We start from the raw sequence: 24479 nt of genomic DNA on the forward strand, positions 1-24479 counted from the left end.
GTACATGTTGGCACTTTAACAGTAAGTGCTGTGACTKAGAGTGCTTAATGAAATTTGTAATGTCATTTGCACTAGAGTTGTTGTCCTGCTGAGAAAATAACACTGCTTGTTTAAAATTTGATCAAAAATTACCTTAAAATTTTTAGAGTGAAAATATTTATTTTGTAGAGCTTCAAAATAATGGCTGTATTTGGAATTTTATAATTTTTAAATTCTTTTCTAAACAGGTCATTTTTATTTTCTGGAAGGGCAAAATGATGCTCTGCTTTGTGGAAATAGTTCTGATGCTGGGTAAGACTGAATTTAATCATATTATTGCACTGTGTAGAAATTAGATCCATGTTCTGTAGATGTGCTGTTGGAGTGGGGCTGTATTTTGAGTGATCAATTCCTTTCACATAAGAGCAGTGTAAAAGCCTTTCTTAGGATGTGTGCTCCCGATCAGTGCTCAATGGATTGATCAGATAAACTTAGTCTTTCCATGATGAATAAGTAATTTAGTATTAATATAGYTCCTGCTTGGCTGATAAGTAACAGGAACAGCAATACCTGATGGGAAAACCTGGGAAAGTGTTTTATTTTGCAGCTCTGACTGTACATGTGAGCACACCGACATCCAGTTGATAATATTAAAATGACTAAATAGGTAATGTCCAGTTTGTCTTTGTAGGCAGTGCCCAGAAGGATATACTTGTGTGAAAGCTGGTAGAAACCCCAATTATGGGTACACAAGTTTTGACACCTTCAGCTGGGCTTTCTTGTCACTGTTTCGGCTAATGACTCAGGACTTCTGGGAAAACCTTTATCAACTGGTGAGRATTTTTTAATGAAAATAGACTAAATATGTTTGTATCAGTGATGCAAGAGGACTAGAGTAAATTTCCTTATCTTAATTTTAACACTATGAAAATAGAACTTCTGTTAGCCTATTCTTCCTTATAAATGTATTATTATTTCCAGACTCTTCGTGCTGCTGGGAAGACATACATGATATTTTTTGTTCTGGTGATTTTTCTGGGCTCTTTCTATCTGATCAAYCTGATCCTGGCTGTGGTCGCCATGGCCTATGAAGAACAGAATCAAGCAACCCTGGAAGAAGCAGAGCAGAAAGAGGCAGAATTTCAGCAGATGCTGGAACAATTGAAGAAGCAACAAGAAGCAGCACAGGTATAATTTTTGGTAGTAAAGAAGTAGCAGGAGTGTAAGGAAATGAGTTTACTAGAGATATCTTCGGCTTTCTGAATTTGGAAATAAAAAGCACCCTGCTGGTCTTTCAGCTAGCTCAGAGGTTTTCTGTTCTGCACTGAAGACACGGTATTGTGAATGATTCAGCCATCAAGAAGGAATACTTAAAGCTAGGTTTAGGTTATTCACTGTGTTTTTCTAGTCTATYATTATTAATACAGTCTGTTAAACTTCTGCTTTTAAAATTCACTCCTGAAGGATAAAAGAAATCTATGACCAACACATATCTTGAGTCAACTGATTAATTRGGAAAAAAAAGAGGAAGAGGATATCCTATAGAAAGTGTTAAGATCTKGGGCATTTGGATTGGAAATTATGTCTAAGCAAATTTAAGGAAGGAAAACATTGTGCTGTGGTTTGCTCAGTGACAAATTCCTTCTCCATCATGGCAGGCAGCAGCTGTGGCAGCAGCAGCAGTAACAGCATCTGCAGAGTCCAGGGAGCCCAGCGCTGCAGGGGAAGCAGGAGGGCTCTCAGAAAGTTCCTCAGATGCATCAAAATTGAGCTCAAAGAGTGCAAAAGAGAGGAGAAATAGAAGGAAAAAAAGGAAACAGAAAGAACAGTCTGGAGGAGAGGAAAAAGATGAAGATGAATTTCACAAGTCTGAATCAGAAGACAGCATCAGAAGGAAAGGTTTCCGATTGTCTATTGAAGGCAATAGACTGACATATGAAAAGAAATATTCCTCTCCACATCAGGTACTGCCTGTAGTTATTTTTATTAAAAGAATACATTTAAAGCATCATAGGCTGTTGCAAAACTACTTTAGTCTTCCTGGTACAGTAATATGATGCTACTGCAAATACAAGGCAAATAATAATACTTTCATTAACCTTTTATTAGTGTTGCTAGTGCTTGAGAGGAAGTGCTCTATCTGCTGGATTGCCTTGTAAAAAAAACTCCCAGTTTTAAATGTAACCTTGTATCTCTSTTCTTCTAATAGGATTATTTAAAAATCATATGAAAATATTCTCTGATTGATTGTGTGGGGGTCTTCTTTGCATGATTTTATATTACCTAGACTTGTTTAAATCTACAGCATTTTTCCATTGTGATAGCCCCACATTTTCCTCCTGTTTTGGTGATGTTTAAACCAATGTGTGTTCACTATGGGTAAGATRCTTCAAATATGAAACAATGTGCATGAACAGACTTCCTTTTTTTCTTGGTGGGAATTATGCWATTAATCCATTCAGCAACTCCAGCTGAGAAAGGAGTGTTCAACACTGGTTTTGTCTTAAGRAGCCATGAACAGTGATAGTTCTATCTGCAAAATATATATCTAATGAAAAAGGTACAAAAATTTCACAGTGGTATGTAGCTTCCGAGTAATATGGTTTAAGAAGAAAAGAAAATTTAAGAAGAAAAGAAAACCTATGCTAATCSAATAATAGTGCTGAGTTTGAGGATTTCAACTAATAATCACATATTTTGTTTACCTGCAGTCTTTGCTGAGCATTCGGGGCTCCCTGTTTTCCCCAAGGCGCAACAGCAGAACAAGTCTTTTCAGCTTCAGAGGTCGAGCAAAGGATGTAGGATCAGAAAATGACTTTGCTGATGACGAGCACAGCACTTTTGAAGACAATGACAGCAGAAGAGATTCTCTCTTTGTGCCACGCAGACACGGTGAACGGCGCAACAGTAACATTAGTCAGGCCAGTAGGTCATCCAGGATGCTGGCAGTGTTTCCAGTGAATGGGAAGATGCACAGCACCGTGGATTGCAATGGGGTGGTTTCCCTGGTTGGTGGACCATCTGTTCCTACATCGCCTGTTGGACAGCTTCTGCCAGAGGTGATAATAGATAAACCAGCTACTGATGACAATGTAAGAAAGTTTTAAATAGCTTAGGCATGGTGGCCTTTCCTTACTGCACCAGCCAGTGTTTTCTACAGAATGGAACCCTTGGCAATGCTTCCTGGTTGGTCAAGCTGTGAATGCTCCTGCATCTTGTAAAATCTTTAGTAAATAAAACAGCTAAGATAGGTTTGCAACCTAAGCATTTACTTACAAAGATTCTCATAACTAACAAATGCAAGTCGCAGTTTCCAAGTAATAAAATAATAACATATGCATTCATAAAAATGCTATGCTTTACTGTATTACTGTGCCATACTTTCCTTTAGCTAATCTAAAGGTCATCTAGCCATCACAATTGACATACAATGGAAAATATTATACAAAAAAGTTATATAACTGCAATCAGTGTGATGCTGTATTACCACTATCAAAATTAGCAWTATTAGTTAATTTTGATACCATTCTTCCTTATCAGCCTGGTTAAAAATGTAAGGAATTTGTCAATTCCTTATTATAATTTATTTCTCATTCCTATATATTTTCCATCCATTTCTGATGGAGTATTGTAGAATAGACAACAAATAGTACATTGGAAGATCACRGTTCAATACATACTTCCAAAATTGCAAGTGTCTGTGTGAACATATGTGCAGCACATATTGCTGCCATTCTCTTACCATATACAAGGTAAGAGAAATTGTCTCCCAAAATTTCTTGCTCAGTCTAAATTTGTCTACTCAGATTGCTGAAAAGTACTAGCATGAGGAAGCATGAGGAAGTCAGACTTTTCTTACTTGCTACAGTTTGATTAGGGGAAAAGACAATTATCACAAAKGCCAGAATATTCTGTCAGCAGGAGCAAGGAAAAAATTACAGTTTGCAAAATTATATGCAATATTTTGCACTCAATCCTTTTCCATTTGTTTAAATGACTTTTCTTATATTATGAAGGAAAGAAATGCAAAAGTTAAATAAATAAACTCCCCCTCAGTCTTGAACTATAGGTACYGATGTCTTAGTGCCTTTCTAAAATTATTTAAAGGTTACTAAAAAGTAATAAAAGTCCGACATGATAAAATATGAAGTGCACGGAGCACGTGTCCAAGCTAAGACACTACTAACAGCCTTATGCAGTATTTGCTTGTTGGATTGTTTCTTCAACATGGTCTCACCTACTATTGTTCTCTGTATAGGGCACCACGACAGAAACAGAAATGAGGAAGAGAATATCAGGTTCTTTTCACGTTTCTATGGACTTCCTGGAAGATCCAGCTTTAAGGGAAAGAGCCATGAGTATTGCTAGCATCCTCACAAACACTGTGGAAGGTGTGTGCTATACATAGTGTAATATTTTTTTAATACTTGTTTCTGTTTTGCCTGTGGATTTCTGAAAATTTGAGTTGAAACTTGAAAACATTTAAAAGAGCTAAGAACAGATAACATCCCATGAACTGACRCATATTTATCACTAAACTCAAAGCTTTTTATTTATTAAGGTTATTACATAACGAAGCATTAAAGTTATTACCTAAGTAAACATTTCTATCTCATTGCTTTATCACCATCTAACTCATGTGCATGGTCATAACTGAGTGGATGCTTATGCAAAATAATTAAAAATGCAGGAAAAAAAAAGCCACAGAACATTTTTCAACCCTATGCAACTCTTGTTAAAATAAATACACATTTTTGCAGTTATATTTATCCAGTTACTCTTTAAAGCTTTTCTAGGTGATCAAAATGTTTTTTTTTTTCTTGAATTAAGAATGAAAATTTTCACTTAAATACCACATATTTGAGGATAAAAATATTTACGTACTAGAACAGTGGGTGGGAGAAACAYGCTGAAGTGTAATCAAGGAAAAATTAAATATGAAATACAAATTGATGTATCAATTGATGCTGATTGGCATAGTGATTGGRGTACAAAAAAGTTGTGCAAGAAAGATAAGGTTTCAACATAGTAAAGGCATTTAATAGCAATTTTTAAAGACTTTCCTTAAAAGGACCGTAGAAAGGGGGCTTAAAGTAGGTTAATCAGTACTACTAGACACCGTRCAATTCATATTGGTACAATTGGTTCAACTGGTACAATTCACATTGGAATGAGGAATGTTAGAGCAATCACATAGTTACACGTATAAACTTTCTTTTCCCCACAGAACTTGAAGAGTCGAGACAGAAATGCCCACCATGTTGGTATAAATTTGCAAATATTTTCTTGATCTGGGACTGCAGTCCACATTGGCTAAAAGTTAAACATATTGTCAACTTAGTGGTAATGGACCCGTTTGTTGACCTGGCTATTACCATTTGCATTGTTTTAAATACACTCTTTATGGCTATGGAACATTATCCGATGACGGAAGAATTCAATAATGTACTTTCAGTTGGAAATCTGGTAAGTCTATTCRGTTTTTATGTTCATTATTTGGAAGRAAATATKGCTGTAATAACTGAAAGAAGAAGTTTTAACAGCTTTTTTGATATTTATTGGCCTCCAGATATGAATATCGGAACTTTTTTGGAAATTTGACTGTCAACCCTGACTCTCATAGCTTGGAATACTGTAAAATCAATATATTACCGTGTTCTGCAAAACCAAATTAAAAATTAAAAGATTGGCTCCAATTCTACATTAAGTAAAGTCCATCTTAAGCAGAGTTTGATTTGTTGAACTACTAAACCAGGAAATGCATTGCTTCCATGGAAAAGACACTATGCAAATAAATGCAGTGTTAATTTCTCAATCAATAGAATACAAATCTTTAAATTATGAATGTGTTTTTAATTGCTGTTTCCTGAGCAGAAATTTACAATAGCTAAAAAAAATCCCTTTAACAGCATTTCTAGAATTTTCTTCTGCAAAGAGCTTTCTAGATGGATAAGTAGATTGGTTTTTTTATATGCTTTATGTGAAAAATATCCCAGAGTATTTTTTCCTTTCATATTTTATATTGTTTCTGTCCTCTGATAACTAGTAAGATATATTTTCCTCATGTTGTCAACTGCATTTTCTCCCTTTCTCTCTGCTTCAAAAAGATAAATTATTAAAGATATCATGAGTTAACTTTTTGTAGCTCTCATGCTTTTGAACTGACAGGTTTGATCACACAGAAGTATCTGCAGCTGCAGTCCTACTTTATCTCTTACCTCAAGAATTTATTTCTTATAATGTGATTTTCAATAATTCTTGTTTTATAATGAGGAACCGATAGATCATGTAAATAACTACAGGATTTAAGAGGAAGAATGAATAGCAAATTGTACAGCTGAGTTTCATATACTTAAAATAAGGGAAATTCTGAAGCTTGTTTCCCAATAAAATGTAAAATTTTGTATTGTAGCATTTTTTAGGTTTGTTTTCCAACCAAGAAAATTCCATATAAATCTTTTTTTACCTATGACTATAAAGGAAGTGTGAGAGAGCCTGTCTATAAAGCACCACATTCTTCCAGTTTTAGGCTCCCTGACATAAAACCCTTCTGYAGTAGAGAGGCTCTCAGAGGTTGCTTGTGGTAGTTCCACTTTAAAGTTGCTTGAAAACCTTCCTGTTTTGATTGTTCAGGAGTCAGCATTTCAAAYGGTGTCATTCCCATGCCTTTCTCAGGGGTTCTGATCCTGTAGCTTAAAAATTGGTAACCTTTCGCTCTGTGGTGTTTGTACCTAAAGTGTATTTAAAGATTGTGACATTCTATCTTGAGTATTGGTGTTCCCAGGCAGAGCAAGTCAGACTCCGCTGTCTCCTGATTATCCCAGTTAGATTATTCTCTTTAGCTGTCCTATTTTCTGTTCAGCTTGCTAGAAAGTGGGTTAACAAAACAAAAAAAACCAAAACAAAACAAAAAAAAAACCAACAACNAAAAAAAAAAAAAAAAAAAACCCAAAAAAAACCCCAACAACAACAAAAAAAAACAACCAAAAAAAAAAGCCATGCGCAAAAAAGGAAAACATTTCAGAGCAGGGCTCGAGCAGTCTTTAATGGTGGCTTTAGTACATCCCTCTCTTGCCAGAAATTCTTCAGAGACTTCTCTCAAAGCTGCTCAGGGTCACTACGTTGGTGGGTCTTAAATATAATTCCTGTTTCATTCAGCATAGAAACTCATGATGAGAAACCATTACCAGCAATGCTTTGTTTAAAATGCATTCTTAAATACTCTTTCATTCCTGGCATCAAAGTGATTGAGCCAAAAAGCTTTACTGAACCTACTGGGCACATCCAGGTAAAAGTTTCTCAGCTTCAGGAAATTGCTGTATCTCAGTACACTATAATGTACCYCAGTTGCCCTATTAACTGAAAAACATTATAATGTACCATTAATTTATCTGATGTAAATAGTCACAGCTTTSTTGAACTGAATGGCAGGTCATAGCAGCCAAGAAGCTGTCCCCTCTAGTCTTAGATTTGGCCTCATTTGACATTTTTATACCAAGAAGGATGTTATACAATGTAATTTCTTGGAAAGCATTGTGGTTTGTGTTCTGAAAATTAAATTTGGAATATTGCTTGTACAGTACATGAGAAAGTCCATATCCTTATAGAGTTGAAATTGGATTTTAAATGTTATAAAACAGAAGTTTATGTAATTTGTTTGGTATAAAATTTAATTAATAGAAAAATTACCTGGTTTGTATGACACTTGTTAAGGGMAGGTGGGCATAATAAATCACTACAGTGAACATAACAATTTTTAMATATTGCTTTTGGATAAGACATAGCTTGAATCAAAAACTTAGACAACAATTAGATCTCGAGTATTATGTTTCACAGTGAAATAACAAACTGCACTTTGAACTCAGGTCTTCACTGGAATCTTCACAGCAGAAATGTTTCTCAAGATAATTGCGATGGATCCTTACTATTATTTCCAGGAAGGCTGGAATATTTTTGATGGTTTTATTGTAACCCTTAGCTTGGTTGAACTTGGTCTTGCAGATGTGGAAGGACTCTCTGTTCTTCGATCATTCAGATTGGTAAATATACTTCAATTGCACTGATTTTTCAATGGGGCTTCATTAAAATGATTTTTTTTTTTGCCTTAAAAATTTGCTTGATGTTTGCCATGATACTGATCCTGTTGACAGTKTCCTTCGCACAAATCCTTATTACTTGTGGTTTCTTACCATCTTCAGTGGGAATAGAGATCCAGACAAACAGATAGGCCTGGGTGCCCTGGGCCTATGTGCAATGTATCCATTGTATATACACGCTTTAAATATCCTGCTATRCAGAAATAAATTGACTCACCTGATTATGCTCTGATTGACATCACAGGAATAGATCTCTACAAATACTAGATGAAAAATGGTCCTGGTGATTTTAACACATGAGCCCTAGATTTTRAGTTCTTGTCAGTAGCTTCTTTGGCCTTCAGTAAAAACTATGCTTTGAAGATAGCAATATACAACTTTGCAAATTTTCCTTGAGGGAACTTTCCATCTTCATGGTTTTAGACAAGATGATACCCTCTGAACAGACCTAATCAAGGCATATTATGCAGTCATATCCTTCCACAAATTAACTTTATCTTTGTGTCTTTCTGGYTTTCCTAACAATATCTTTCTTTCCTTCTAGCTGCGAGTTTTCAAATTGGCAAAATCTTGGCCAACACTAAATATGTTGATTAAAATCATTGGTAATTCTGTGGGAGCTCTGGGGAATCTGACCCTGGTGCTGGCCATCATTGTGTTCATCTTTGCTGTGGTTGGGATGCAGCTGTTTGGRAAAAACTACAAGGAATGYGTCTGCAAAATTGCAAGTGACTGCGTGCTCCCACGGTGGCACATGCAAGATTTTTTCCACTCTTTCCTGATTGTRTTCCGAGTGCTGTGTGGAGAATGGATAGAAACCATGTGGGACTGCATGGAGGTTGCWGGCCAAGCCATGTGCCTTACAGTCTTCATGATGGTCATGGTGATTGGAAACCTAGTGGTATGTAATCWAAGTGTTAATAAAAAATGATTTGGTAATACAGTGGTCTCAGTCCTGAAGTGAATTAAGATCCTCTGGCTCTGCTTCAATAATGCACTTAAGCAGGCAATTTCAAGCAATGCTTAAAGTTATGCWTAAGAGCTTTTTTGGTTCAAGAACAAAACATTCTGCAATATCAAAATCCTAAGAATGTCAGTGTGGGCACTTAATGTGACTAATTTCTCTTTTGGCCCTTTGAAAAGACTTTGTGCCTCAAATACTTTTAGTTTATGGGCTCTTTATAAACCATTTGCTGTTGATTTTTTTTATTRTTTATACTATATGATTAGTCACCTAAATAATCTAATTTCTGTAGTGTGATGGGATAAATTAAACTTTTTAATGATGCTGAACAGCAAATCTGATATCTCCATTTTTAGATCATTAGATTTGGCACCAAAATATTTACATACTGTGGGAAATTAAAGACACATTTACACATATTAGTCAGTTGTGAGAATATTTTTTAATAGTGAACAGTACCTAAGCTAAATGAAATAAGCTTGGTTTTTTTATGGAGAATAGAAAAAATTTTGAGGGTAATTTTTTTATTATGGTGAATTATTGGGATTTCAATCTTTGATGTCACTAATAGGACATTTTAAATATAATAAATATGGGGTGGGTTTGKTTTTTTATTAATAAAGTCTAGAACATCCTTTTTTTAATCTTTCTGCAGGTACTGAACCTATTTTTGGCCTTGCTCTTGAGCTCATTTAGTGCAGACAACCTTGCCGTGACAGACGATGATAATGAAATGAACAACCTCCAAATTGCAGTAGCAAGAATGCAGAAAGGCATAGATTATGTGAAAAGAAAAGCACGTGAATTCATCCARAAAGCTTTTGTTAAAAAACAGAAAGCTTTAGATGAAATCAAGCCRCTTGAAGATTTAAATAACAAAAATAGCTGTATTTCTAACCATACAACCGTGGAACTAAGCAAGGACCATGACTATATTAAAGATGTGAATGGAACCACCAGTGGTATAGGCACAGGCAGCAGTGTGGAAAAATATATAATTGATGAGAGCGATTACATGTCATTCATAAACAACCCAAGCCTCACTGTGACAGTGCCCATTGCTGTGGGTGAATCCGACTTTGAAAATCTAAACACAGAAGAATTTAGTAGTGAATCAGACCTGGAAGAAAGCAAAGAGGTATTTAGACATTTTTGTACTTCTCTCTGATCTTTTGAGGATCTTTGTTATGTGGGATTTTGTTTGATTATTTGGGGTTGTTTTGTTTTACTTTTCATGAGCCAGTGTATTCAATTCGTGATCATTTATTTTGACATTTCTTTGTGGATGGGCATAAATGAGTGTGTCAAGGAGAGTTTAATTCTCGATGAACAAAAGTGTGAGAAAGAATAAAAAATTATAGCCTCCAAGAGGGAATARGAGGCCAGTGACGGAGGACTAAACTAAGCCATGAAAACTATGTATGGCCCATATGGTAATTGCAACAACTTGTAGAGGAAATTGCCTTAGCAATTAGCATGGAGTGTTATTCCACCAGAAACTTTKGTTTTCCTTCTGTTACATGGGTCCCATTAGAAGTGTGATACATCTTCTCTTTGCCTCTTGAAAAAGCAGATATAAACCAAAAACCATAATTTCTGWAATTCCTTTAGACATTCCTTTAGGCATATGAATTCTTTTAGATTYTAAAATTGTTAGCTCTTCTAGACCTAGATCCCATAAAAAGAAGTCTTAACCATAGACTCTCCCATATATTTCAAATTCACTTGATCGTCATAACTGAAAAGTGWCAAAAGATGAAAATATCTACTGTTKATAAAGGAATTCTAAAGCAGGCTATAGATATAAACCCTTTTTGAGAACTGTARTTTTAAAAAGCATATTAAGGCTGTAACWGTTCCATGRCTTTTTGTATGCAGCTATTTTAGCAAAATCATTTAAATTGATTTGATGACAGAATTTGTGAAACAACTACATCCTTAGTGACTTATTGTGTTGCCATTTTAATAAAATTAGAAAATTACCTTTCCAGAAACTTAACAAAATTAATTTTGTCACTTGAGAAACCTCAGCCTTAACCAACTAGTTTCCCTTTTGGCAGCAATGAAGTTTCTTCATAGGATAGGTCATCTTGCCCTTCCATCCCACTGTTGKATCGCTAACAGTGCTTCAGACACCYAGTTTTAGGGTAGCTGAAGTCTTTASCACTGTTGCTTCAGTGGGTGTAAGAGCCCTCTWGTGCTCTCAACAAAAATTCATTGTTAAGCTAAGTGCGATATTTGGATCCTCCTTCAATAAAGGAGACCTGTAAAAAACAACCTTCCCCATAGCAACCTATTACAGAGACAGTGCTGTTCCCATTCCCTGATTAATATGTGAAGAATTCATTATTGTTTCCCTGTTAAATATTAGCCAAAATGTCTATAATTAATTAGACTTATGCTTCTGAACCACTGCTACAATAAAGGTTCTAAAAATTTATTTCAGCACATTATGAATCTCCCCCACTATGAAGAATTTCAAAATAAAACATTTAAACAAGGACACTTTGGAGGAAAACTCATTGTGTGTTCTCCACAACTACCTTCATGCTGGCCAGTCTCCAGTCTTCCAACACATCACAGAGCAAACAGTCAAATAGAGTGACACCATCAGGTTTATGAATGTCCAGTGGAGAATTGATCCCATTTAGACATAGATTCAGTTTAGGAATGCTTAGGAAAGATGTCTGTCGATTTGCCACTACCTGTAGGAACAGGGTTACCTTTTCTCCCATTGAAAAGGTAGTGACACTTCTGACTYATTACTACCACTGTTTCAATAAGAGTTTTGTTTTTAGTATTTGGTGTTTTTTGTCCTCAATATCGAAAGGCCTCCTGTCACCTAGCACTGATGAACCTTGGAGGAAGCTCTTGTGAGGTGGGGATTGGTCTCCCAAATTAGAAGTGACAGGATGAGGGAATGGCCTCAAATTGCACTAGGGGAGGGTWAAATTGGATATTGGGGAGAATTTCTCCATTGAAAGGACTGYCAAGCACTSGGACAGGCTGTCCAAGGAAGTGGCTGAGTTGTCATACCTGAAGATATTTAAAAGATGTGTTGATGTGGCACCTGGGGACATRGTTTAGTGCTGGTCTTGGCAGTATTGAGTATGTAGTTGGACTCAGTGATCTATATTGCAGTTGTTTCATTATTTTGTTTAACCATCCATCCTTAAATATCTTTCCYTCACAATTTTGCCAAGGTTTTAGCCACAATTTCAAACATGTAGAGTGCAACCAGGTTCCAGCTGCATGTTACAACATGTTACAAGAGATTTTTAAAATAAGAACTAGGTTATATGCATTCTTTAGATTTTTTTTTTTTAAATTTGGGTTCCACCTCATGCTTCTCTCTCTCTATGCTCATCATGTTATTGAAAATTTGTTGATAAAACACCATCTGATTTTTTTATGGGTTTAAACTACCTCATGTTTATTGTATATAGATTCTACTTCACTCTGAGCTAGACTTTCAGCAGTTTTAATCTGGAATTAYTAACCTCTGAATTGTGGCCTTCTCTGCTTTTTCCCGTCATTCCTCCAAGCTCCACCTCATTTATGTACCTATTTTTAGACTCTTACCTGATTTTCAGTAGACACCACAAATTCCTGCATATTTGTTTAAGCTTCATTATTTCTRTGTGGGTCAAGAGATCATTACCACTTATGGCTTGTTGTGGTCATAAATCTTCACAGATTTAGCATCATTACCYGTATTTTTCAGTTTAAAGCATAATTTTATTTAAAATCTGATCTATTATTGATACACCTTCTATTTAATGGATTCATAGAGTGCAGGAGGAAAACCAGACTGTATAAATTTCACATATGTTTATTAGCAAATAATTTATGTGGAATTCTAGAGCATCAAAATTATCTAGAATCATTCTTATTCCAGAATCAAATAATATTTGCCTTAAAATTATTTACTGTGCAATTGTGATGTTTCTTTYCTTTACAGAAATTAAATTCATCTAGTTCATCTGAAGGTAGCACYGTTGATATTGGACTTCCTGCAGAAGAACAACCAGAAGTTGAACCTGAAGAAGCCCAGGAGCCAGAGGCCTGCTTCACAGAAGGTATTTGGAACAAAAATACTAGTAATACCTATTCATAGAATTAYAGAATGATTTTCTATGTAAATTAAGTGTTAAGATTTATGAATCATATTACAGTTTTCTTAATGTTTAACCTCTGATTATTAGTAGTAGGACTTTTAGTCCGTAATATATTATATGGACACTGACAGAACAATTATACTATACATTGGATGAACAGTTAAGAAAACATTTTATCACAAATGTATCTTTTAAAAAAAATTGAAAGTTTTGATTTAATATTTAAACTATTGTACTTTCTGAGTTTAATAGTCTCTTAGATTACAAAATGACACATTGTTTTAAAAGTATTTCTCACAGATATCTAAGTGCTTTATAAAGTATACACTACTATAACAGCTGTTTGGTGATAAATAAAAACTTCTCCTAGTAGTAGTAGTAGTAGCATTTGCTTGTAAGAAACCTTATGGATGTGTGCMTGTGAAGGAGGATGGGAAATAAATATTTCCCAATGTAAGTATATACAAATGCCATTTTCGGTATCTGTAARCAAAAGTTAGATTTAGACATTGGAGAATAAATGCTATTGTCAAGCTAGGTTATTTCTGGACATGATACCAGATAATTCTTTCAAAATTTACATTGAACTTGTRAAATTTGTACTGCAACAGTCTTGGATTTGTCGAGGAAAATACCATTATTTATAACTAGTATTTTYCTATATAAAAGTTAGCAGCTAAATCATAAAAGCATAAATAAATTAGAGGCACAAGTTAGAGAAATTAGCTGGTACTGAAAAGCCCAGAACTCAAATAAAGGCTTAGATCTTTTCACGCAATGAATGCAGCAGTCACTGAGTATCCTGAACAAAAGCACAATTTAATAGCATTTGCCCATATCTTACTTCATAAACCTACCTGTCATTTGGATGAGTTTTTRTATTTTAACTCCTTGTATTCTGTAATTTGGCTTCATGTTTTATGGACTTTTATCTTTTTGTGTGTGCTGTATTGAGCACTTCTTGATAAATGAGAAATTCTTTCCTCTCCATTGTTCATTGAATTGTAAATTCAATTGTCTCGATTTTTTTTCCTTTGAAGAAAAAGATCATCTAGGTGAAAATTTATTGTATTTTTACTAAATAGCTCAGTAAAGAGAGCATAGTACCATTAACAGAATGTGTAATCAAAAGTAATGCAACTCAACAAAATCTCTTATTTTTTTTCCTCCTTTTATTATGCACTGTTCTAAAGGCTGTGTAAGAAGATTTAAGTGCTGTCAAGTAAGTATAGAAGAAGGGAGAGGAAAGCAGTGGTGGAACCTTAGAAAAACCTGCTTCCGGATTGTCGAACACAACTGGTTTGAGACTTTCATTGTCTTTATGATTCTGCTCAGTAGTGGAGCTCTGGTAAGTAAAACATGAAGAGAATGTTGTCATGTTGTCAGAAAACTATTTAAAAGTTGTGTCTTCTATGATTGTTTTAACTTAACACAATTCCATATCTTCAAATGACAGGACTGAATTTTTTTCACGCCTTAGAAAATATGGCAAAAGAAATCTCTTCCTGACATTATGGAGAAAAATGAACAGACATAAGTGATTAGAGAGAGCCTAACTCCACTGCTGGAATTGGCAGGGATATGCCTCAGGTGGAGAGGAGCAACATGTGAAGAAGAGAGCATACTAAACTTTGTTATTTGRGTTTGTTCTCTCATTTCACTGCTGTTCACTGATGGAGCTCAGGGAAAAGAACTGTCACTGTTGAAGTGTTTGGAACTSTAATGGCATAAACAGTTCACAACACCTTGCAAGGGCCCAGTCTGGCCTACGCTGTCCTATTGTGATTGTTTTTTTAAAATTCCTTTCTAAGAATAAGAATTTATTATTTAGACTTATAATTCAGCTTCAACTGACTCATACTCAAGTAGACTGAAGGGACATGTAAAACATGAATTTACTTTAACAAGCATGCCCAGGCAGAATAAACAGAAGCTGACCATAATACAGATCTATAACAATGAATGAAATAAATCACAATTTTTTTTTTCAAAACTATGAATGACAAAGAATAAAGAAATTGGAGGTCAAYTGTTAAATTAAGATGAGCCTGGATATATACTGAGGTGAAGTTTCTTAGCCAAACTATTTGCTCTGAGATAATTTAGAATATATCTATAATCTACCCTGGTAATTACCCTATAGCAAATTACTTAACTTCCTACTTTACCAAAAAAAGCATTGCAAAATTGTAGTATACGGTCTTTAGACCACTCCTAACACTTTAAAATACTGTTAGCATTCTATGATAATTCCTATCACTAGTTTCAGCTACATCTCTGAGAGTTATTCTGCTTTTGTTTGGTCTAATATCAATGCAATCATCGAAAAAACAACTTTTATGCCATACCATGTGACACCTTACCTGTCATTTAAAGCCCTCCCAATAGCAAAAAGCTCAAGTCTACACTAYTGAATTTTGGTTCAGGCAACCAAGTAGAGAAAATCTTCAGTGACAAGAATTTAAATGAGAGAAAAGTAGTGGAAGAGATCTGAAAAAGATGGATTTCTACTACTTTTCCATATTTAGAGGAAGTTTGAGAAAAGATCTCATGCTTGTGAGCCTAAAGTGTGTCATTGGCAGAACCTTTGTCTTGTGAAAATGTTTCAAAGACCATGGACTAGCCCAGGCCTCTGGAGAGGTGAAACTCTGCTCTCCCTTTAAAGTCTTTTGTGATAGTGAAAAGGTCCCTCTGTATCTGCCAGCACTGTATCCCAATATTCACCCCAAGGCCATGCTCCAGACAAACGTCACTGTCCTGGCAGGCAGGAAACGTGGCAGGCACAGGCAGGATCCAAACTGCCTGCAAAGCCCTCCCCAGGGCGCTGAGGCAGGGAGCAATGGCACCTGTGCTGCCAAGAGCACTGCTGGCTCAGCCTGTGCCACACTCAGACCTGTATGAACGGAGTGACACGTGCTGTGTGCCAGCTTCCAGGGAATTCTAGAATGGTCAGGTAGCACAGTGCCTGACTGAGTAACCAGAATTACTGCTACACCACAGATCTCAGCTTGGGGACTGATATGCAAACACAATTTGAACTGACAGATGTCAAGTGGTTCAAAAGCAGGCTGAGTAAAAATGAGTGTTAGTGTCAATAAATATCCCAATCTTAGCAAGCTAGATCATTCAGTTCTTTCAGTCCAATGAAATCAGTCACTCTCCATAGGAAATAATAGCAACATTAAAATTTGAAAGCAATTAGAAAAAAAAAAAAAAAAAAAAAAATGAAGACTTTATGAAAATCAGGAGCTATTTTTTTAAAGTGCCTAAAAATGAGAACACAAAAAGTGTAAATATCATAACAAGAAGCTAGAAATTTTATGTATCTCATAAAGTGTGAATGATAAAGCGGGTAATTGATTTAGCTAAATAACTTTTTTTAAGAAATGAAGAACTTATTTTATGATTTATAACTTAACTTTTTCAGGAAGCTAGAGGACTTAAAAACAAAAGGTAGATTTTATTGTCATTGTTCTGAAAACTTTACAGCTGTTGTCCTGGGTTTTGAAATTGGGTCTACCTACATACACACCAAATGATCTGAGTAGAATTTAGTTCAGGCACAACACTTTGCAGAATCAGTTCTATTTGCCAGTATGGAATATGATCTAAGAAAAATAATTCACTATCAGCAGTAAATAATTTTTTTTAAGATCTCTGACCAGTGGAATGATTGCAGTGTAATATCTGCTTCTTCCTCTTGTGAGCTGGAAGATGTATTTCCATATGGAAAAATCAGGTATATACTGAGTTAGCAGAAAAAGAAGCATTAGATAGAAATGATATAGGTTTGCCTTTTCTGAAAGGTTATTTCCTTTCTTTKTTGCCTTTTTTGGTTTGTTGCATTGCAATCTGATGTATTTTCAATAACAAAAACCAACGTATCTTTGAATGTTTGTACTCACAGGCTTTTGAAGACATATATATTGAGCAACGTAAAACTATCAAGACCATGCTGGAATATGCTGACAAGGTCTTCACTTACATCTTCATTCTGGAAATGTTGCTGAAGTGGGTGGCCTATGGCTACCAAACATATTTTACTAATGCCTGGTGCTGGCTGGACTTCCTGATTGTCGATGTACGTAGTGCATTTCCTAGGTGACACTTTTATATTTATCTGAGTATTTTAAAAATTATTTTCTCTGCAACTATAACATYTATTAATGCCAACTAGTTTACCTTTCATTTTGAAAAGTAAGGTAGCTGAAAAAATTCCATGTTTCTCTGTCTTTCACTTTATGCTTGCAGCAGTGCCTTGCTATAACACAGAATTAAGAACAACTAGAAGTTCTCCTGCTGGAGAAGGACCTCACATGGTAGCCCCAGAAGCAGTTAGAGGGTTTATCCCTCCAGTGCTGTTCAAAGGTTGTGCTGCCCTGCATTCTGGTCTGTGCTTCTCACTCCCACCTTCAGACCCRGCATCCCTCCTGCTGTGGTCTAGGTTGAATCCAGCATTTAGATGAGTGTCTGACCCACCAGACATTAGACACACATCTGAATGAAAACTTCTCTGGCAAGAAAACAAACACCATGTCCACACATTTCAGCATGTGGATTAATTAGAGTTGCAAAGGAAAGCAAGATATATCTCCTGCATTGTCATGTGGCTTACTTAGTGTTGAAGTCCAATAAATATTACTGAACTTGCAGTCTTCACAGCCACGTTTGAAATTTGCTGCAAGTATTATCTTATAGTTCTGGCTCTACTGCACTGTGCTCTGAAATGAGAGAGAACATTTCTTGATGCATTGATACTTTATGGAGAATTTAAGAATTCTAAGAATACCCCCTAAGAAAAGCCTCCAGTGTGCAGGAATGCTTCCTGGTTTTGCAGTTCATGAATTTCTAACAGTGAATCTAAAACACTATGTTTTACATAGTTGCAAAAACACAACCAGTCACTACATTTTCAAGACAGTAGTATCTGGTAAAACATATAAAGACCCAAGTACTGAAAAAACTCAGTTTTAAAATRAAGATTATGTTTGTCCTGGTTTCAATGACTTAGAAACATACACTGAATAGAGAAACAGGGAACTTTACAAGAATTTATTGTCCCAAATTTGCCAAATTTGCCAGTTTCTCAATGTGTTCCCATCATACAAAGGCTAATTAGAACAATTAATTTTCTTCAGCTTTTTTTTTTTTTTTTATGGTTGTTTACAACTTTTGGATTTGTCTAGATTATGGTTGAAATATATCTAGGATTCAACTCACATAAACAGCTGCAGATAACCATGTTTCATACAGACAGTACCCTTTCTTGGAAAGCACTTTGTTCTTTAGTATTGAAATTCTTCTCAAAATGGGTACCTCAGTGACACCTACAACAAAAAACYTTGAAGAAGCATGCAAGCAGAAGCAGCTGTTCCTTTTTAAAACTGATTTTCTCTAATATTTGAGCTTATTTAAATCATAGCATCCCAAACAGCCTTCTTGTGAATGTGAGAATTTGAATACATCATTATGTGAAGGTATAGYCCATATTCAAATGTCTGAATTAGCTCATGATAAATGTTGGATTTACACATGTGGATATTTTCTTTAATTTTGCTGAAGATTATGGYTGCTTGAAAGTTTTCAGTAATACGATGAATGTGCCGGAAAAAGAAATTCAGATTTCAAAGAACCTAGTTTTTGGATTGCTAGAGCTGCTGAAAAGTTYAGAAAAGCTATTAACTTTTAAAAGCTAAATTTTCACATGTAATGCTTGTTTCTAAATACGAGAAAAGTYCTAGAGTTCTCTTTACCTCATACATTGTTCTTTTAATGAAAGAGTACCTGAGAACATTATGCTATTTTTGACCCAATAAAGAGTTAAGGAATTAGAACAGCATAATGAGGGGACATTTAGGGGAAATGGGAAACAAGCAGAAGGAAATCGTTTGGACAGGAGCCATAGCAAACGTGGAAAATGTGGTATTTCACACTGAGGTTCCATAAGGACATGGAATATTTAAAGGCCTGTCAAGTTCTTCCACCTATGGAATGTTCTTGTAAGGTCTTAGAAACAGCACAATCCGGGTTAATGTCAGCTTGTAAAGCACATAACTTCAGCAGCCAGGCAAAAGCATTAGTAAGTATAACTGACTGTAGCAATAATAATCCTTTTCAGAGGAGCAGTGCTGTTCTGTGACCCATGTGTTAGTTCAACACAAACTTCAGTCCCTTCCCTTTCAGTTATGAGTAATCAAATGGACATTATCAACCATAATTATTGATCCCAACAGCACTGTAAACAAAGAAAAAATGACAGCAATACCTAAATTGTTAAAAAAGAGAGATTAATTTGGGTTTTGTGGTTTTAAATGTCCTCAAACCAGTAATAAAAGATGAAATTCAGAAGTATTAATGTTTCCAGATTTTTGTTTGTTTGTTTACCTATTCTTCTTTCATATTACTTCTTTCTTCTTTTTTTTTTTTTTTTATACTTGAAAGACTCCCTATTCCTGAAGAAAGTGATCCAAAATTAGAATCTTCCAAAGAAGTGTGTATCTCACATCTATGGTATGTAAAGTAGTATGTACAATATAATAATTTTTACTTTCCTGTTTTYGTATAGGTCTCTTTGGTTAGCTTAACAGCAAATGCATTGGGTTACTCTGAACTTGGTGCCATTAAGTCCCTTAGGACACTAAGAGCTTTGAGACCTCTAAGAGCTTTGTCACGATTTGAAGGCATGAGGGTAAGACAATGTGAAAGAATCCGGAACTATGCATGCATAGAAAGAATACATGCATGCAGAACAAGGAATGACAAGTCCATGCAGAAAGGCTGCACTATATTCTTATCGCATATCTTTTACTAACAGATAAGCAAAAAGCTCCATCAAGTCACCTAAATCCATGTGCAGTATCACATAGAACCTACATTCATTAAGGTTACTTTACTTTCTAGCCAATCTCAGGAGTTTTCCATTTGTGTCATTGAAATTTCCAACTATGAACTCTCTTAAGAGAGTCTTAATAATAAATAAAATATAACAAAATTGTATTAACTTTTTTTAATGATAAATATATTACAATATTTATACAGGAATGTAATTTAGCATTAGTTAACAAAGATATTTTCTGCTATAAATTGAAATTCTTAATTTTTCATTGTATTTGACAAATACTCTTTAATCTAACCCCACTGAATTTTATTAGGTGATACTACAGACATATTCACACCCACTAGTGGTTTAAAGCTATTTCTGAGTTTGGCTGACTTAAAAAGCAAATCAAGTTATTTGATTCCTCTATGAATTTCTTCTTTTTGTAACGTAAATGCTTTTTTTATTTCGACTAATGTCTATTCAGTATTCAATACAATGTGTATAAGGTTATTTCTTACTACTCTGAGTAACTTAAGAGTCCCTGCTTACTATTCATCTCACTCAAGAAGGCATTTTGACTTATTTTTTCATTTGTTTATACCTTCTGTTCCTTAAAGCCACTGAATACAAACTAACTCTATATGCATGTCAATGAAATATGTTTTAAGAGAATGCTTTTTCCTGCTTCATGGAAACATAAGAGGAAATAATGCACTAAGAAATTTCAAGTCAATTATAAACCAGTGGAATAGTCTGGAATATACTGTCTGAAAAATCTTTAGAAAGAAATCTAACATAAATGAAGTCAAGATAAGGCTTTGAGTTGTTTTCCTGAAATTGTATTCAGCAGACTACCTATCTCTACTTCAGAATGCAGCAGAAAATACATCACTAACCAGTGATTACTAGATTAATAAATTTCAGCTTCATGCAGTAAATTGAGTTTTAACAGTTTTCTCCTTATTTAAAACTCATGAACTGATGCTCAGCAGGGTAAGAGCTGGTCAAGTACTACAGAATGTGCAACCATTTGATTTAGCCATTTTCTCTTTGTCTTTCTTTGTACATACTCTTCATGAACATTCAAATAAATGTATATGGTTTTGTGCAGAGAAATGTTGGGAAACTGCTGTCAGCTTTACTTTTTTAATGATGTGGTCAGCTGCAGGAGCACTGGGAGACCAGTACAAATATTACACATTAAAAAAAAATGCAGCTCTTAAAATTATATCGGAAAGGAGGTAATGTCAAAATTGTCTACCAAATGTTTAATTTTTCTRTATCTTTACATGACTGCCTTAGTAACTTTTCCACTTACAAGATTCAGGATATTCATGCTTAAGTAACCTGTTATTAAGATACCTGTTATTTTATATCTATTGGCTGCTTTCCCTAATTTCCTGCTGAATAACTATGAAACTATGCCAGAAGTCCAATCATAAGATAGAATTTCAGCTACACTACATGAATAATTCATGAGCAATTTACTGTGTAGGAATCACAGACGAGCTTGGAAAAGCAAAAAGGCTTTAGCTCTGTCCTCCAATATTAAAGACAGTCAATGAAGTACCTGATTCCAGTCATTGARCAACTTTGAGTGGCCAAATATATATAGGCCTTATAGTTACTACATGCACTTCTGAAATTGATTTTTTTCCAAAGCACTGGGCAAGTATTCAAAACAGCTCACTGACAGTTGTTGGCATTATTTTATGAACGACTCACGAACAGTAAAAAAAAWAAATAATTGACCAGCTCATAAGGCTATAGTCAAATTACAGTCTTCTCAGAAACTGACTTCATTTCATAAGAAATCATAAAAAGATTCATTTTTTCTGCCTACAGTAAAAATAAAGCCCTCTTTGCTTTCTTATATTATATTGCCCATACCTACACTGAGCTGTGATAAAACAAGCTGAGTTTTTTTGSAGCATGTATTTAAATTTTAATGTTTACCCATGCTCAAAACTCTGCAACTTTTGCATTGAAAACATAAAATATCTTAAGTATTCCACAAGAGTCTGTATATATAAAGAGCTCTGCATCATTTTGTAAAACAATTTGCCAAGCAGTCAACTACTTTAATTCAGTCAATGTTTTTCTTAAATAAGTTTATCATTCGGGTGAATCAGAAGAATGCAGCATTTTACACAGTCAGTAAATACTAATGACTGTTCTGTTATGCCTAAATATGAAACATGCTTCAYTTACTAACTTACATTCTTAGAAGTCTTTACTATCCCCTTTAGTTACAAATTAATTTTATAATTATACTGTTTCATAAATGGGATAAAATCTCTTTCCAAAGTAAATATAAGATATATGAATCACTTGYACCAAAATAGGGTACAAGTGATCCATAGCCTGTGCTTGCCTTAAGCACAGAAGTGAATTTTGCCATATTAATGGCATTTAGAATACCTGCTATATCAGTATAGTGAGTTTTGGGAAATTTTAATACTTCCTATGTGGAATCTCAAAACCAACTCCACCCAGACGCTGGAAGGCAAAGTAAAGGATTGCTTTAATTTAATTTAAATTTCTGTCTTAGGGTTTATATTCTCATCTCAATTAGTGTATGTACTAAGCACAAGTAGCTGCAAACTGAGATTTGAATATACCCATTGCTTTTTGTTTAGCTTTTTAGTACTTGCAATATAATGCTTTTGCGCTAGTTCTGAATTGGTATGCTACCTGTAAATGTAGAMTACTGAGTACATTGCTTTGCTGAGTTAGAGAATTAAGTGACAATGAAGCATGCATTTGTGTCTAATTTCACAAAATAAAGCATGTCATGCCGTGCTTGATTTATTTATTAGAGAAATAGTAGAAGGCAGCAAACAATCTGAAATTCACTTGCATTTTCAGTTTTGCATGCCTTATGCATATTTCTGGCTGATGGCTTTAAACATTTACTGTATTTCAAATTTCCAGTCCAATTTCATACTTTGAAAACTAAATTAGAGCTTTTGATGTCTTAAATATCCTCTAAAATTCAATGGCTATTTCTTAGATTCCCTTACCAGGAAAGTGACAACAAGGCATTTTCAAGAGTACTCAAAACTCCATTAGTATGAAAGAAACATTTCTGACATAATTGAGCTATAAAACTTACCAGCAAGTGTCTGTCATTATACATTCAGAATTAGTAACAGGCTATATATTTCTATTTCATTTAGGATATATTGCAGCTKGGATGGGGTGGACCCCTGGTGCCTCCCCTTATCTGTATTATGGGTTCAGTATTTCCCTATTTCCCCCTTTCCTACCCTCAGTGAGTACAGTCTGAATAATCACTATATCGTATAGTAAGGGATAGGAGGAGAGACAAACTTATCTGCAAATCCCAATACCAGCAAWATTAGATTCTATAAGTTCATCTTACACGGCTTCGAGTTGCTTTCAAGCTCTGGAAATAATTCTTTAAAATTTTTGATATTAAAGAAAAATCATGAAAACTTATGAGCAAATCAGCATTTTTGTTTAGGGTTCTGGAGTTCTTTTTGCAGGAGAAAGCTACCTCAGCTATAAGATTTTTAGTTGCTTTTTAAACTGAGATAAAAATTGGCTTTCTTTAAATATTTGAATCTGGCTTTTATGTTGTTTTGGAAAGATCTATGCTTCACCCTGTTACTCGATTTATAGGTATATATATGCAAAATAAGCTGTAGGAAGTTTTGAAGTATTATTCCTAATACATTAAGCACACTCCRGAATGTTGTGATCTGAATAGTCAAAAATACAGATATTTATATAATTTCAGTTTTAATCTTTGCCTAATTTTAAATACCCAATATTTACATTAAGTAAATCACTCCAAGTGTATGTGCACAACATATAACATATAAAATCCCTTCTTGGAATCTAAATTCAGTCTTCTTTGGCCTGTGTTGGAAACTAGTTTTTGTCATTTTTTATGAAATGCCACTAAGAGTATTATCTTTCTTGGAATTTAGAAATGTCCTGCAGGACAATGTCAGTGATATAAAAATTTCACATTCGCTATAGTCATTAAAAAAAGTTCACTTCCTAGAACTACAACCCTTACAAGGACCAACTGCAGGAGAGGATCATTAGTGCAGGGGTTTTTATAGCTTCAGTGTAAATGATGCATCAGTATCAACCATATTCAATGTAAATTTAGCATCTTATCTCACAGTTAAGAATTATTCACTCTCAAGAAAGTGAGTGAATATTTTCTTCAAATTTCTCTTAAAAATAGAAGCATAAATTTTATTGATCTAAGGATTATGCACTCGGAAGGTTTTTTTGAGGACTATGATCTTATTCATTATCTTTGAGTTTTAAGGAAAGTCTGTTAGATGTTTTATGTCTTCTGGAAGRCAGGTAAAATATTTATAAAATTTGAAGTCTCTCTATACAGTTGTTCACAAATCATATAGGAATCCCAGTATTTTATTTTAGACTGTAATTCTGCAATTAGAAGAGAACTTTTGAAGAGTTATCTTATATAATCAATATTTCCAGATTTGTGTTTGTYG

The 24479-nt window shown here is 34.7% G+C and overlaps 1 protein-coding gene across 1 annotated transcript in view; it reads left to right on the forward strand.

Annotated features, from left to right (window-relative positions):
- Nucleotides 1–24479, forward strand: part of LOC130576811 (sodium channel protein type 1 subunit alpha) — a 64149-nt gene that overhangs the window by 19802 nt on the left and 19868 nt on the right. Inside the window, exons 7-20 of the mRNA XM_057371729.1 lie at nt 228–291; nt 671–812; nt 961–1167; nt 1638–1943; nt 2691–3038; nt 4238–4370; nt 5207–5445; nt 7845–8018; nt 8620–8976; nt 9695–10177; nt 13001–13118; nt 14351–14505; nt 17065–17238; nt 19723–19845. Of these exons, the coding sequence (XP_057227712.1) occupies nt 228–291; nt 671–812; nt 961–1167; nt 1638–1943; nt 2691–3038; nt 4238–4370; nt 5207–5445; nt 7845–8018; nt 8620–8976; nt 9695–10177; nt 13001–13118; nt 14351–14505; nt 17065–17238; nt 19723–19845 (3023 nt within the window). The remainder of the gene's footprint in view (nt 1–227; nt 292–670; nt 813–960; nt 1168–1637; nt 1944–2690; nt 3039–4237; nt 4371–5206; nt 5446–7844; nt 8019–8619; nt 8977–9694; nt 10178–13000; nt 13119–14350; nt 14506–17064; nt 17239–19722; nt 19846–24479) is intronic.

Source organism: Malurus melanocephalus, unplaced genomic scaffold (genome assembly GCF_030028575.1).
Source record: "Malurus melanocephalus ecotype Western Australia unplaced genomic scaffold, MMel_1.1 scaffold_155, whole genome shotgun sequence".
NCBI lineage: Eukaryota > Metazoa > Chordata > Aves > Passeriformes > Maluridae > Malurus > Malurus melanocephalus.